Source organism: Osmia lignaria, chromosome 7, assembly GCF_051020975.1.
Source record: "Osmia lignaria lignaria isolate PbOS001 chromosome 7, iyOsmLign1, whole genome shotgun sequence".
NCBI lineage: Eukaryota > Metazoa > Arthropoda > Insecta > Hymenoptera > Megachilidae > Osmia > Osmia lignaria.
The window spans coordinates 6,737,891-6,755,184 of record NC_135038.1 but is presented as its reverse complement, the minus strand read 5'-3'; the positions used below and the strand labels follow the sequence as shown (position 1 = coordinate 6,755,184).

The window sequence follows — 17,294 nt, the reverse complement described above, 5'->3', positions numbered from 1 at the left end:
ACTACATAAACGCCAGAGTATCAATTTGGCTTTATTAATTAAGGATGTAATTATGATAACAAAATATTTTTCATTTTATTGAGATTCTGAAAAGTCAAAATAATATAAAAAAGATCAGATCAGATTTCTTTAAAATGTTTCAAAAATTTCATTTAAAACCATTATGCAATTTTATTAGCTTCTTCTGTTGAATTGTAAAACAAACTCTGCTATGTTTTATCTACAGATAAGTTATCTAAATATTTTTGAAATTATTTAGTGTCTAGTGTCTACACTTAATATTTTCCAAATACCATCAATATAAAATACACCATAAATTTTGTCGAATAGTTAACGTGATTCTCTTGTTAAAATGGTGTCAGAAAGTTCCATTTACAATTCTTGAACACCTTAGGAATTCGTTAACCTTGCTAACGGGCAACAGGCGGTTTCGTAGCTTCGTTAACTCGTACGGTTGAATAGACGTGAAATAATTAAATACATTGTAAGAGAGAGTATATACCATCGCATTCGTGGTGAAAGAAAAGAAAGAGCAGGCTAGGTTGCCACTGTTTCCTTACGAAAAGGTATATTCTCCCTGGACGACACCTCCGAAGGATATTTATATAACCCAATTTCCGTCGCTTTCCACGATGGTGAATAGCAACGAGGATCGCGCGACTGTTCTTTCGTATGCCGTTGCACGGAAATATTTGCCCGGGCAAACACGACCAGATAGTTTCACCATTAACCAGGGCGAACAAATTTTTTTTTTTCAGAGCAAGTTTACGGTCCGTTGCAGTGGAAATCTTAAACTGCTGCTCGGCTGTCGGTTTGACTGAGTTGGATTTTAGAGCTGGAGGATATACATGGTGAAAGTTCTGGTGAGTGATTAGTCAACAATTTATATTTTTATTCTTTCGTTTATTCGATTATAATAGAGCTGTGCGATGATCATAATAAGTGATCTGGTTCTTAGAAAATATTTTCAGTCAGAGTTAAACATTTCTTTGATGCAAGAAATGAAATCTTCTATTTGTAATTTTGCTATTTTCTTATTTTTCAAAAATATAATCAACTGTATATCAATTATTTAGAATTAAAATTATCAGCTTTTAAATGAAATGACTTAGAAAATAAATAATGAAATTTAACACGGGAAAATAATATTTCAAGGAATAGTGTAAAATTTAACATGAAGTATAAAATTAAATTTAAATTTTCTTTGAACCGTGCACATATTAAATTTGCCTTGAAATGTGCAATAAGATAAGAATGTGCAGTTTACATTGCACTTTTCTATTATCTTTTTCAATCCGTCAAATGGTTGTTAAATTTCAAGTTACTTTATCTTTGCTCGTATTACTTGAAGGCCAAAGTACATGCACCTGGCTGCTTTACAATTTTTAACATGTCGATTCATGCTCACAAGAAAGCTTCTTGTTTACGAGTAAATTTTACGCATGCATCTCTGTTATTCCACCCGATGCACCAGGAAATGTAGCCGCTTGCGGTTGAAACGCGTACCACGGGAACGTTGATACACTTTTGCAGTGTTCCTTTGGAACATCCATCTGTTGTGCACCATGTCTTTCGCTAAACTTCAAAATGCATCGAGTGCGTCGAGAATCTTGCGATGCATTTCCTGAAGGTTCATTTTAATTGGCAATGAATGATTTATGAAACGTTAAATTTCTAGATATAGTAGATTGCACTATTATTCGATTTCGATGATATTAAAATTATTATTATTTTCCACTTAACATTTTGATGCAAAGAATTTTAGAAATATAGAACTTTGATATTTTGGAAATTTAGAATTTCTTAAATTTTTAATTCTGAAATTTTAGAATTTTAGAAAACATATGTATTTGTGATACAGAGACGCTGGTTATTATTTGAAAAAATTGGCAACGATTTATAAGTAGACATAGCATTAAGAGCGAATAATATTGAACGCGACATGGTCCTCTTTTCATCACGTGATATTCGATCCTATGAATATTCATGATCATATCAGCTATGATAAAATTCGTGCAGAATACGAAAATGAAAAATTACCAGTCGTATAAATATAATTAAGCGTTATTGTTAATTATTTAAAGAAATGACAGGACTATTTTAGAGTTATCGACTTCTTTCTCATTTAAATACCGAGCTCTTCTGTTTTCAAAATCAAATAATCGAATGCAATATTTTTAAAGATTAAAATCGATCCCAGTCGCTCGAGTAACGAGCTCCTTTATTAATTTAATCAATTCCTACTCGTGATCGATTACAATCACTAAAGACAATTGAAATTAGAACCACCTTTCAAAATATTATAGTATCCACCTCTTATCTTAATCGCTTCGATAAATATTAAAATAGATCAACGAAATCGAACATTCCTAACTCTGGATTTCTTTAATAAAGAAACAGAAAAGCTGTGGATATTAATTTCATTAAAAGCTGAATTAAACTAATATTAGTAATACTAATTAAAAATGATATTAATATTAATTTACTGTAAATTGAGGGCTGTAGATATTCATTGTTATTATATTAGGCAAAAATAATGGGCACCCATAAATTTCTCGTATTCGAGTTTCAAAACGGCGAATCGAACATCCGACAAAGAAACGGGAAACACCATAAACGGCGTTGAAAAATCTAGTACCGTTTCCCGCATGAATCGAGTTATCGTTAGTCTGTGGTAATGGCTATTCGTCAGCTAGGGGGAATTGCTTCTCGAAATGGAGTGGTGGTTGGTTATAACGGACTATATCGGTTAGGCGCTATTTGAAAGTCAAATACTCGCATGGGAAGATGGTACGAGGGTGAGGGGTGAAGAAAGGGTGCGCGAAGGAAGGTTTCACGAAAGGGTGAAAAGGAGGAAGAACCCGTCGCGAGATCTCAAGACACATCGTGATATCTACTACTCCTAGAACCGCAGACTTCATCCGATTAACGACTGCTTCTGTAATGCGAGCATCCTACCAAATTGCCTATGGTGGTTGACTTAATTAAATTCGAATCGACCCTACCATAGGACGCCTTTCTTGTGGTTTCAAAGGTATCCATCGCTTTTAAATGCATGTCTGTAAAATTTCATAGAATCCCGTCTATTCTCAGATCAGACTGCTATGAGACATTACGAATTCATTTGACGGCCATATTTGTTCGCACAGAACTTCCCCAATTTTCTTAAATAATCTACAATGTATCCTCTTTTTAACAGTCAAAAATTTATCTCAATTCATCGACTAGTTTCTTCGAAATAATTTTTTTAAACAGTTCCTTTTCGCATTTTAGTGCTAAAGTTATGCACTTTCATTCTGAACGATAAACTTTCTGTCGTCGCGATTATCCTAGAAACTCGGATTACAATTCGTTGGAGGAAAAAAAACGTGGAACTAATTCCTGGATTCGATTCGCGTTCTAATAGGAGCGGTGGAACAGTCGAAAACAGGCGGCGAAGGAGAGAAGTGTCGTGTAATGGATTCGAAGGGGTTGGGCACTTTGTTTCTAGGTGGACGGCTAATGACGAAGGGTGCTCAGGTGGAAACTCAACCTGTTCTCGACTGTTTTCACTCGAGGGGTGAACGTGATTCGATTTAACGTATTCCGATTGAAAGTTTTTTTCCTAACGGTCAGGTTAGCTTCTCGAGCATCCGGTGACAACTCGGCCCGAGTAATTTCCGTTTGATTAAGGAACCTTGGGTGGTGGTTGGGGAGAGAGAGTGGAAAAAAAGGCCGATCGTGTTGGTACGCTTGGAATCCAATATTCGTGGTAGACGTGGTACGTGTGGCGAAAAAATTCATGAGAACACTACCCTTTTCCACCCTTCTTCTCTGTCTAATTAAATGAAATTCGAACTTAATCTTGACGACCAGCTTCTCGATGACTAACGGCTTGGAAAAGATTTGTTCGAAAGGGATCTGTTAGTTATTCGAGATGATGCACGACTTCCGATGCCGGGGAGAGAGAGGTCCAAGAGTGGATTGAAAAATGGCTCGCTAATCGAGATTTTAGGAGAAACCTGGTTGCAGCCGATTGGGTTTTAACCGGTTTCATTTTTCATTTGATTCGGCCAATTGAGAATTGTTGCTGGGGTAGTTTTAGAATTGTAGAGACACTTTTGTTAATTTTTTAACATTTATTTATTACAATTAACGGTGGATCAAGTAACTTGATGATTAATTAAAGAAATATAATTATGACTTCAAATTTTTGTGATACTGCACTTGTGAATCTTCCAAAAGCATATTATTCAAAATTTCTATTATAATTTCTCTTTTTGGAATGTTTCAATTTCAGGATGATGAAAAAGTCGCATAATTTTCTTGATCATACCAGCAATGATGCTCGCGTATAAGAGCTCGTCAACGATGAATAATGATAATCACTAGTTATCGGCGGATTTCATAGATAAATTGGCTCTGATGGACAGCTGTTGCCTGGTAATTGTATTTCGCTACAGCTTGCAGCCATTCCAGCGGTGAGAATTTCTCGCATCCATGCATACACATATGTGTAATATGCTAGAAATTTTCAAGCTACTGGTATCGAGAAAATATTTTCCAATGACTATAGTTATTCTACACAATGGTTGCACATTTTAAAATACTAGAAAAGATTTTCTTGCGAATGCCATCGTTTTTGAGAAATTTTTTCCTGCTGATCTTATTAATATTAATTCAACACGTCGCTTGTTTTTGATCCTTATTCGCAGTAAAAGGGTTAGCCATCCGTTAAAATGACATTATAGTTCATCGAGTAGCCCGTATTAAAATAACATGAACACATGTACCAGGGAAGAAAGGGGGTTGGTAATTTAACGATTTTCATGGGGGAAACGTTCTTAATTATGCAACGGTACACCGGAGTCGCGTGTTTTTATGTCCGTGGCAACGCGTGCTCGCAAAAATTCTCCGTAATTAAAAGTGCACAAACAGATCCCCGCCAGCAGGAGATTTCTAACGAGATTATTATGGTGGATTCTGCTTGCACACGGGGCTGGCTGCATGGAATTGTTCGGCTCGAGTTGCTCGCGAAACGAAGAAGTTTTTTTCTTTAGAGCTTTTTGGAGCGCGATAGAATTGCAGTTGCTGTTGGCTCATTGTCTTCAGGAAAGAATCAACCCTCCCTTGTTTTCTCTTTTCTCCTTTTACACGATGAGTTCTGTAAATTTTGACTGGGATACAAACGTGAGGTATTAAGAACAATCGTAAGGGTTGAATTTTATAAAAGGGCTCTTGAATATACTTGAAATAAAAAAACAAATTGTGTTATTTAGGTAAAGTACCCATGGGCCATATTGACAAAACAATATTTATTTAAAATCTAAAGCAATCTAAGGCAAACCTAACCACCCTTGAGAATTCTAGGGTTAATTTTGCAAATTGACTGTGAAATATTTTTCCAAAATAAAATTTACCTAATCTAATCCAAATCTAACCCCCTTTGGTGTTCTAAAATTAATTTCTCAAATTACCCATGCAACATTTTACCAAAATAACACTCATACCAAATTTCAATGTTTTCCCTCTACTGGTGTGTCAATTTCGCGAGTTTGAATTCCACCCTATCACAGACATTATTTGATCATTTGTCTTGGTGCTGAGATAGAAAGGGGATGAAAGGAACAGATCGTGGCATGATGGCGAAGATATTGAGTTAACGCCGTGGTAAAACCATCCTTCCTGATGCACCAATCCTTCCTCGAAAGAGGGGCGTAGAAGGAAGGAAGATCGTTGTTGGAAGGGTGAAAAGGAGAGGGATGAAAGGAGAAGCAATGTGGTATTAATTACATTTAAGCTCGTCTCTGAGGTCGTGGTTCATTCAAAATTCTCCTCTCCATTTGCATATTTCTTTATGCAGACTTAAAACTGTCCTCTTATATGTCTTATACAGGGGTCACAGGACAATTTAATGCATTTTCTTCTACGTTTATGAAAACAAATACATCTGAAGTACAGGGGGTGAATTAACTCGTTTCAGTTCTTGCTTGAGAGCACTATATGCAACATCCTTTTTATTATACAAAGTAGATGAAATAAAATTTGCATTTGTTGATTATACATTGTGAGCTTCAGTATAGAGATAGTAAATTAATGTAAATAAAAAATTTCAAATTTATTTTTTCTTGAATTTTCGTTACATAGTTTTCAAAAAATGCAAATTTATGTCTTTGAAAATTTTTAATGAGTTTGAAATATAAATTATTCTTATATGCTTTTTAATTTTTTTTTCAAATGATTGAATGTTACATTAGAATTGAGGATGCAGCAAAATTAATTCCTAATTTATCCTAATTTATCCTTGATTATTCATCCACTGAATAATGCACCCGTGAAACTGTGTTCGTTCAACGAAAAGTTTTTTCGTCGAATCCGCGTTTCGTACGAAATTTCAAGGGAAATCAGAAGGAGCTGTCGAATCAAAATATTCCCGAAGTTCAAATTTATTCATCGCTCGGCCAGTTTGAAATTTATATTCCATGGTTTGTTTCTTGAACGCAGCTCTCATCCGAATCGTTATTATCGTTTAAAAGCATATTACAGAATCGTCTTCTCGAATCTGAATTTAACCGGATACCGAGGGGAGATGTTGGTGATCGTTTTACAATGCGATGTGATTGCGATCTCGCCCTCGTCGAATCTCATCTCATCCATTTTATCGTGCTTCTATAAGTTCGATTTTCACCCCGAATTCTCTCTGCTTTTCTCTTATCCTCAACAAGAAAAGGTACAAAGGACACTAATTAAATTCGTCTGTGCATTATGAAAATTAATTTTAAAATAGTAATGCACAATTTTCTTGGGCATAAACAGTGATACGATGCTGGGTGCGACGATAAATTAATTAATTAATCCCAGACAATGTTTTCTCAGATGCAAAGAATTCACGTATACATTATGAAAATGAAAGCAACATAATTTTCTTTTATATATAGCATTATGGTGTCTGCGATGTTAATTAATTAATTAGTATTAAACAGGGTTTTATATTTACTTGATTTTTCAACTCAAACTTTGATCTTAATTAATTTTACACTTTTTCAAGATCTCAACAATTATATAGTATCATATATTTTATTGTTATTTCTTTTGAAAGGTATCAGGATCAATTTTTGTTATCAATGATAAATATGAACGATGAAATTTTGAATGAGTTTCAAAGGCAAACGTTTTTAGGAATTCCAATTCATTCGGTGGCGTTGCGGAACAAAAAGTGTTAAAAACACAATCGCAGCCGCAATAGGCAATCGAAAGATCCACCGATTCGCCGGCTAATGAATCAATCTCGAATGGACGGCATTCGATCGAATCCCCCCGTGATTTTCAATTCCCCATTACTTATCCCCGGAACAATTACCAGGCTCGCCTGTTTTACGCTCGTCTGTATTCCATTCGCGTTTCGACTCTCGTGCTTTAATTTTTATTTTTATTTTTTTTTTTCCGAAAGCAATGCAGTAACGGCCGTGTCGTGTCTCCGACTGAATTATTAAAACTACTCCGTAGGATTTTCAAGTAGTTCGACAACGGCGAGAAGCTGGAATGATTGCAATCACGTCGCCTCGTAAAGTGATCGCGAACGGACTTCCTCGAACCCGACTGAATTCTCGATTCGTCCTTTAACTCGATTATCGAATTACGAAGGTGTATGCCCGCGTTGCCGAAAAAAATATTGGACAGTCGAAGAAAGAAGCCTCGTAGCTCGTGTAAAATTTATAAGTTCCTCTTGGACCCTTCTCGTACCTTCGTCTATGTGAATTACACCTTGTCACGGTCTTATAGTGAATAAAACAAACACGGATGATATTTCAGTCGTCTATAATTGAACAGCCGCCGGCTAGGCAGCCAATTGGCGGAGAAAAACTGTTGTCGGAGATCGAGGCCAACGGATTTGGAAATGAATACTGCAACGCGAGGGTTGAACCAGCAATCTGGTCGAGATATGCCGGGTTTGCGGCCGGGTTTTATTTAGTTAGATATTTCATTTTCTCGCGCTTTCCAGCTCTCCTAGCTTATAATGTCGGGACACATCTCGTGGACGTGGATTATTGTGGATTATCGGGGTGGATCTTGAGACATTTGTAAATAAAGAAAATTTAAAAATTACTTCACGAAAACTTTAACTTCTTTTTCCGGAGGATATAAAAATAATTCTCAATGTTACATTTCAATTTTTATAAAGAATATCTTCCCCAAAATTTAAACGTGTAGTTACGGTGATTTCGTGGTGGCCTCATCAAAAAACATAGTTTCAAGAAACGCGTAAAAAAAGTTGTAAGATAACATCAAAAATCACTTCATCCAACATTTATATTTTACTACGTAAACTACGCGATATAAAAAGCTTGAATTACGCTTCAGAAAAATATTGAACCATCAAAGTATCAAATAAGATAATTTCTTTCTTTTCGTATAAACGTTAATCGCAGAGAATTCCGATCAGGATCGCACATAAAATGTCCATCAAAATTTGAAATTCCATTTCAACTTGTAACGAGCTTCCACTTTTTCACTCGGCAAACTTTCGAATTTTTTCGAACGTAGCTTTTGTCCTTTGCTCCAAGCAGGAACAAAGTTTCAATTCCCGGGAGTGCGTCATGTAACCACGGTTTTCGTGTCTGCAAACCGTGAAAACACGAGGAAAAATTCGCTTGACGTTATTTATTCAATTACAAGGAAGACTTGTTTTATCATTTCCTCTGGTATAATCGTATTAATTTCTGGAAGAGTTGTTTCCAGATTCAGACAACTTTGTCGACTAGGGTTTCAATTGTGAAAATCAAGCTTTTCATTGTTTCGTAGAGTAGCCTTCGACAGAATTTTCATCGGTGTAAGAGAAATTTTAATGTAACGCCGATTTATCGTCGACCGGTTACGAGTGGATGAAAAAGTTTTATTGCGATCACGTCAGCTCGTAAAACGATAGATTGGCATTACCCGGCTAATCCGCTAATTCCGAAGATTTGCTCGCGGCGATGGCTCGTGAATTTCAAGATATCGACGAATCTCTTCCTTTTTTTTGCACGAATTAAATTCACGAATCACTGTCCGGAATTTTTTTTTTTTTCCTCCTCCACTCTTTTTATACAGCATTAACGTGTCGAGGAGGAGTAGAAACGGTCGAACGACCTGATTCGACGCTTTAAGATGATTAACTTTTCGTACACGTACAGAGAAACGCGTCTCCCCTTTCTTACAGATCGTTCTACGAATATAAATTGGATTTTAATAATTTTCTCGTTCGCGAAGCAGACGCGCGAGCTGATACCTCGCTGCTTTACGAACGAATAGCTTCCATTAATTTGAAAGTAGTAATTAATTAGTTGATAAAGAAAGTTTGCCAACGATGAAATTTCGTTTTAATCACTGTTATTTCGTTATTTTCACGGAACGAGTCGATTTAAAACTGAAAGTTTCTTTTTTCCTTCCAACTTTCTGTGTTTATTCAAATTTAGCGATACTTTTATGAAGAAGTAATTTGTCAATTAAAATTCCATGCAATCATTCTGAACACCTGTAGATCCTTAGAATATCTTATATTTTATTATAAATGGTCAGATAAATGAAATGGAGTCGTTAAGTAATCGTACAATTGAAATGGATGGCGTTGAGCGAAGGTGCAAGTAGTATAGGTCAATAAATAGTCAGACAAGTGGATTTTTTCGAACACGCTGGTGGTCGGCCAACTAGAATAGGATAGATAGATGGACAGTCGAATAAAAATAGGTAGTTTGGTTATAATTAGACAAAAGAATAATAATGTAGCCATAAATAGTTATGCAAGTGGAATAGGTATCAATAATAAATAGACAAGTAGAATGGGAATAATCAAGCTCATAGAATTTTCATCATATGTGATCAAACAGATTTAATAAGAATCTTTATTATGTATTATAATTAGACAAGTAGATTGGGACCATGATATATGCATCGTAGATACTCAAATCCTCAAAATAGCGGTAGTATCTTTATATTGTTTGACACAGAGAGTTGTTAAAAGAGATTAAAGTCTCCTAGCACGTTAATTGCTGAAAAGTTCTCCACGAAAAGGCGACAAGCCGTTTGAAAAAGCTGGTAAACTTTTCCACGCCGGTGCTGACAGCGTTTCATCATGAGCTTTCTTAATTTAAACCGTAAAGTTTACGAGGCTACTCCTACCGACCAACTTCCGGCTGGAAAATTGAACATGCATCCGATGCAATTAACTTGCAGCGGTTAAGAATAACCAACGTTTTCAGAAACGGAATTGCATTCTAAAGGTTACAGCCCAGGAGAAAGTTTGCCAACGAACTTTCAGCTAATTTCAAGGTTATTCCAGGAAAATTGGATTTATTGTCACAGAAAGTTTTCCGACTAATGACATTTTAAAACTGGCAATAAACGCATTCCTTCGGGGATTCCCTTTACTTCTACTGGCAATCGTTTTTGTGGCTCATTTGTTGATCTTGGGGAGATTACTTACACTTCTGTAATTCTGATTTTATATCAATTTTGGTTTATTTAATATTGGTAATTTAAAAAGAAAATGAAATCTTATAATAATTTACCTTCAAAATCTTTTCTATTATTTTTACAACATTTTGTTATTTTTAGTGTTAATTAGAATTATCACACTAAAGCTTGGTGTCTCAATATTTTATTTAACCCACTTTAGATAATTAAACGAGCACGAACGAAACCGCATGAAATAAATTTTATTATATATTTTCTACCATCAGTTCTATGGTAGCCTAAACATTTCAATTAAAAATTCCGCAAGATTAAAAGTATATTAACGAACTGTCTGTTAAGATTCCGTAATTATAGAGGCTACAGTATCTAATGAAATTACCGCGAGATTATTTGAATTAATCGATTTAACGAACGAATGGAACAATTCGGCATACAATTTACCCTTCGAAGCTGAATCGAGCAAACGGCAGTCGAGAAGCGAGCGAGCGACCGGGTTCCCGCTGTGCTTCTCTAATAAAATTACCTCCTCTTAATCGCAGTTCATCCAGGACCAAGAGCGGAAGGGCTCGAAGACCCTTCGATGTTCTCCACCTTTGAATAACTTAAACGGATGGTTCTCATCCCCATAGTCCTCGTATTCACCGGCTTCTATACCCCGCGAACATCCCCCAACCACCAGAACCATCACCACCTTCCACGTTTTCCTTCTTGCCGCAGTTCACTTCCACTGTAAACATTTGCACAACTTTCACCTCCGCTTCCGCCGTTGCTCGAGCACGTTTATAGTTCACCTGTGAAACAGCCTACGTAATTGTTTACCCAACACTTACGAAGAATTTACATTGCCACTCCTGGCCGACCCGTTGAACACGTCCTACGCGTGATCCAGGATCCATTAATTTCGCGGGATTAATGATAATCGCTGGGTCGAATGACAGCGTGCGAGGCCCGATACGTGCGCATTCTGTGATTTACATTTCCTTGATCTCTCTGCACCACGCAACGCGTTAATGTTTAAATGATATTCGATGCTTTCGATAGAACACGCGCGCACATTCGATGGTTTTATCATTTTCGATTAATGAATCTCGTTAGCACCTTATGGAGACACGGTGTCATCGATGATTGGTGTTTCTAATTTTTAGAAGGATGCAATTTTTGATAAAAATTTTTTAATTTATGGAACCTAAATCCTTGAGCTATTTTAATATCGTGGAATTTTCGATGACATTAGCTTCCCATCGAATGGGTTCAAATTTTATTGAATTATTGTATTTCTTTATTTGTTCATTTCTTTGATGCTTTATTTGTGAACGAGGGATAAAAAGAAGTGTCGACCAGGAAGAGTGTATACAGGATTTTAATAGGATATAACCGATCAGACGTTAGCAAACAATGGATCGATTCGAACAACAACTCGTCAATGAAAATATCATCGTCTCTCTCGGCTAGATAATTCACTTTTACCGAGAACAATGCACACTGCACGGTGTACCAGTTGCAGACGACAAAAACACACGCGAAATCGTCTCGCACAATGCGTATGGTAATTCACTTATTGTTTCACCGTGTGAGACGCTAATGAATCATACAAGTGTAATTCGAGTGATTCAATTCTGTCGAGTTACTGCGATTCATACGGTGACTGCTTTGTCTTTCTCTCTCTCTCTCTTCTCTCACCTTTTCTCTTTGTATTCCTCTTTTCTGACTGGATTCTTCTTGTTGCATTATTTTTGTGGATTACAGGGGAAAGAAAGATTTATGGGAAAGACGGGGTACTGTTGCAGTAGACTAGCTACTGTAAATTTTATTTTAAAATAAAAGAAAAATAGAAGAACATGAACTGTTTGCATTTTAGCTACATTAGTAGCAAAAAATTTAGTATTTCTTTGATTCTTCCAATTCAATAAAATTCTCTTAATTTGCAAAAATACAAAAGTTTCACTACTTAATTGTTTTTAATTAAAAATTTCTTAGTACATTAACCTCTAATATTTTCCATGCGAATCTTTATGAAAATTTCTGTTTGTAAACACCACAATCCCAGTTTCCTCCACATGCAGTAAAATAATTATTTTCGACAAAACTTTCTCAGTTTGCAAAAATGCAAAAGTTTCTAAATATGAACATCAATTTATTACTTTTTTAATCTTTCTTCTCTCTTTTGGTTCGTAGCGTTTTCACCAAAACTCGATGCATTCGTTCGTTTTATTTTCACGAATTTACTCGTACCAGTCATTTCGACGTTTGCAATTTTATTCACGCTCACGACTGCGTATTGTTGTTACAGAGGATTTTTTTTTGTTGTAACAAGGAAACTTTACGAGACTACCACGTCTTCACCCTTGTCCCTCCGTTGTTACCTTACTCCGGATTTATTTTCCTGTGTTATTCTTAAATTAGGCCGTTTCTAGAACAAATCTGGAGTAACTGGGGCGTCGCGAGGCCGAACGACAATTTTATTCGTGCTCGGTCAGTCCGTGAGAAGGGGTACTTTTTTGTATACATAACGTAAACTTTCAACTCGTTACGTATCGCGGTCGGTTTTTAATTAAATTAAAAGTTAATTGGATTTCGCTGGCCGGACAGATTTTATTTCGCTAATGCTTGGACAACTTGCAACCAACAGTGAAAATTAATGAAACTCTGTGAACCTCTATGATACAGTAGAGTTCTTAAGATTATTTTCTTTCTTTATCAGAGAATTAATATTTAAACAGATGTGAATTTTCTGGGGTTTGACAAAATTTCGATCTTTTCATATAATATTAAAATAAACAAAAATTACAGAAAATAGACAGAAATTCTGTAAGTTCAGGGTACTGTTTATGATAAATGTTGTCTAGGATAGTTGCAACCTTAAATGAAAGAAAGCTCGCAGTGCAATCTTGTACCTTATCCTGTGCGCAATATCATACATTATAACTGAATTGTTAGATGGAATGAGGTAAATGTTGAAGAAGACGATGTACAATTACTAGAGAAATGCTTGGAGATTGGGTAGATTCAATTTAATGTTTCTATCGCGTTGCAGAATAAGATTGCGTGGAGCATGAACGATAGAAAGAAATTAGACGAGCGTGGAGAGCAGAAAGTGGCTTGAAATTAAATTCAAGCGAGATTTTCGTGAAAGGATATTGCTGTTAGTCGGAGTAACAACAGTTTTCTGCCTTTGTTCTCGACAGGATTCCTTTCGAATTGCTTGAAAAATCAATATCGGATAAAAGGAATCGAGGAATCTTTTCACCAGATAGAAATAAACAACTGATTTATTTCATCGATTCTATCAATAGAAATAAAACATGGCAAATATCAAATAAAGAAAAAAAAGTAAGTAATTGATATTACTCTTTACTGTTATTGGATTTTAAATGATATTATAATATTAATTTATTTGAGACATTAAGATTAATTAGTTTCACATTAAGTAATTCCAATTTTTAGTTAGCTTTCAATTTTGTTTAAAATTATCTCTGATTTTCATAATAAGGAATAAAGCAATTATAATACAAATTGAATTGAAGTTCTCTTAAAAGACATTGTCTATCGAAAATTCAACGAATGTATGTATAATGGAGGTGTAGATTCAGTTTCGAATTCTCAAAAGGTATCCAGGGGTGAATTGACGATATTTCTGTTCCCAGGCATTGTCGGCCGCAATCCGGCAGTGACTTCGAAATCGCGTATCGTACAATTGCTACCAAATTCCGTGTTTAAGAGGGCCGAGCTATATAGATTCGTAACGAGCGTATTCAAAGCGACGCTGGATTACCGTTTTACTCGGGAGAAGGCAATTGTAGTAGCTCATTATGCTTAGACACAATCGGTCGAGAAAGGTTCACCATCGGACGCATGAAATTTCGAATATTAACCCTTTGTGCACCATTTACTTCGTTAATGCATCGTTAAACTCACCTGCTAGGATCACCTTTTATTCTTAGACTGAACACCTTTTTTTCCTATATCGGTTCTTCGATTGTGAACGAAGGCGAATGGATCGTAATTTGATAAACGAACTTTTTCTTGGTACAAGTATTTTATTCATTCACCATTTTTCGTATCAAGCCGAAGCCATTGGTAATCTCATTAGATAACACTTTTATTAAAAAAGAAAAATCTGATTCGTTATTTCTATTATCTATAATTTCAATATTTCTAATTAGTTAGTGAAAGAATTAATTTCATAATTGATTTTTGCCTTCTCTCGTCTGGAAGACTAAAATTAAGTTTTCTTCAGTATTGGAAATCAGAATCACAATTTTTATCTTTTTTTATTTTACTCCAATGTCTATCGTCGTTTTGTTACTGTCCACGTGCTTCTGTATTTCTAAGAGAAAAGAAGGGAACCGTTCGTGAGCAGGAATCCTGATAGCTAACCATGGTTGTTCCAACGAATTTGTATGCTTGCACCAAGCTAACTTGCTTGTTTCGTCTTCGTTAATAATCACGTGCTTCTTTGGCCTAATAATTGCAACCGGGGACACGAGCTGCATCCTGGCCGGATCCCCGAACGCGACCCTAATTTCTCTCAATCGAATAATTAACCACATGCCTGACCAGCATTTCGGCTTTGTTAACGTTTTCGGCAACGAATGGTCAGCGAACTGTTTTCTATTCTTCCCTTTTCACGTAATTTCTTTTTTAAATTTTATACATCTGTAAATTTTTATTTTGTATATCGTTTTTTCAATTAGTTCGACGTGACACATTTGTTTTATAAAAATTTAACAGCTTTAGATTGACTAACGTGCAAAGCGCTACAATTTTCAATTAATTTTCAATATTGACTTTGTTTACAATTTTCTTTGATTCTGATACCTCACAGAGCAGTTCACAGAATAGAATATTGTTTAAATATGGAACAGGGATTCAAAGGATTATATTGTTGAATTTTGATTAATTTTAAAACATAGAGGGTCTGACAAAATTTCAAGACAAAAACGTTTTGCAAAATTCGATGATCCTTATTTACGATATTTGGGAGTTAACCATTTTAAATTAAAATAGTTGATATAAGGTGCATATAAATAATAATTTTCTTGAATGTTTAAGCTTTAATTTGATGTATTCTAAGTACTATTTTGCAATACTTTTATGTCATGAAATCATGTCTGATTTGTTTTATTCCAAAATTCACAGAATCATAGTAATCACAGAAACATTCTAGACAGATTTCAAAGGTAAATAAGTAAAATGTGCGTTTGTCAGAGGTAGAACTGAACGGTTTGAAGTTGTCAGAGGGGAAATTAACGAGATTCCAAAAGTTTGAGCAATAGTCGACGTAACGATACCTGAAATTATACAGCACCACCAACGGCAGTCCACTCTTTGTTTTACTTCCTACATAAATTATGGATAATCTTCTTAGTTTCATGCCTCCCTCGAGGAACTTCCACTTCCGATGATCGCGGTAAAGATTAAGTTTGAATTCGAGAAACCGCGCGCCCCTCAGCGCCGTCTTCTCGTTACATCTAGATCTTTAACTTCTTTCCTTTTTCGTTATTCCACGCTCATTTTCATGCTATTTTCGAAACGGATATTCACCTTAATTCCTCGTTTCATATTCAGCGCCGACTATCGTTGTAAAATTGAAGAACTTTCGTCTGGTTACGCTACAGGTGAAATGTAAAATCATTTCTCCGTTTTAACTGAAATTTTAACAATAACAATGACAGACCGGATACGAGTTGTCGCGTCTTCGTAAATTCTATCTCTCTATATGTATTCTGTTCGTACATGCAACAGACCGTGAAGTTATCTAAATTACACGCGATGAACATTGGACGAATAGCTTTTATTATCATTGTTTGTATGTTTGGGTTCACTGTTTGGAGAGGATTGTAGATCAATTGATGATAATGTAAACGTGGAATTTGTACCTTAAATTAAAAAGATTTGTAAATATAACATATGACACGTATGAATCGCCCATTTGTAAAATCAATTAACTCCACAAAATGAAAAATTGATAAAATATAGGTTTTTAAACAAAATTTTTAAAATTCAAAATTAAAGTTAATCATTTTGGCTTGTGAAAAGCTTATACAGGACGGGCTAATAACTTTGTTTAACTTGAATATTTTCACCATTTGTAAATAATGTTAAAAAATATTTTATATAAAATTTGAAGGATATAGAGGAAAATATAATGCGATTTTAGTATTTTTAAATTTAAAGCGTAAAAGAATTTTCAAAATTATTACTACTTTTTAAAAATGGAACTGCATATTTTATTTTATTCGAACTATAATTATTTATGCTTCATGATTCATTTGCGAAATCTAAATGAACTCCGTGTTACACAAACCTATAATTGCATGAATATTCATCGCACGCATGATTTGGAAAATAAAGCGAGTAAATGTATTTTCCAAACTACTAACTCAGGGTGTTAAACACTCTAAACGTTTATCGATTTTTAAATTTAATTTAAATGTTCTTTTTTTTATCTCTTGTCTTCTGGTAGGATATTGTAACTATTCCAGTTGAGAAATTCTATCAAAGTTTCACAATCGGATTCTAACGGCAACGTAAATCGACGACGTACAGATTTCTAATTACACTTTCGTTCATGGTGGACCAGAATTCCTCTCTCCTCGTTATTTATGTTTTAACTTGTGTAAAGGTACACCAACTATTCGGTTCAATTCAAAGTTTCCTCAAGATTACTATTTAATATACTCGAAACATTATCGTGAAAGTAGCTAATAATTAATTTCTGGGTGAAGTTTGATTAATCATTGGATTAATCAAACGCGAGGGAGTTTGATCGAAAGACAGTTCCTTTCTTGTAAGCTTTTACTACTAATTGAAATTTTCTTGATGAATATTTAATGCAGCGAATTGAAACTTTTACACTGAAG

The 17,294-nt window shown here is 35.1% G+C and overlaps 1 protein-coding gene across 2 annotated transcripts in view; it reads left to right on the top strand.

The window, feature by feature from the left end:
- The window catches only part of LOC117604412 (uncharacterized), a 201,701-nt gene that overhangs the window by 92,012 nt on the left and 92,395 nt on the right, over positions 1-17,294 (top strand). The window contains exon 4 of one of the 2 annotated variants that reach the window (XM_034324430.2): positions 759-863. The exons of the other annotated variant lie outside the window; for it this stretch is intronic. Coding sequence (XP_034180321.1) covers positions 849-863 — 15 coding nt within the window. The 5' untranslated portion in view covers positions 759-848. The remainder of the gene's footprint in view (positions 1-758; positions 864-17,294) is intronic. 2 annotated transcript variants of the gene reach the window in all.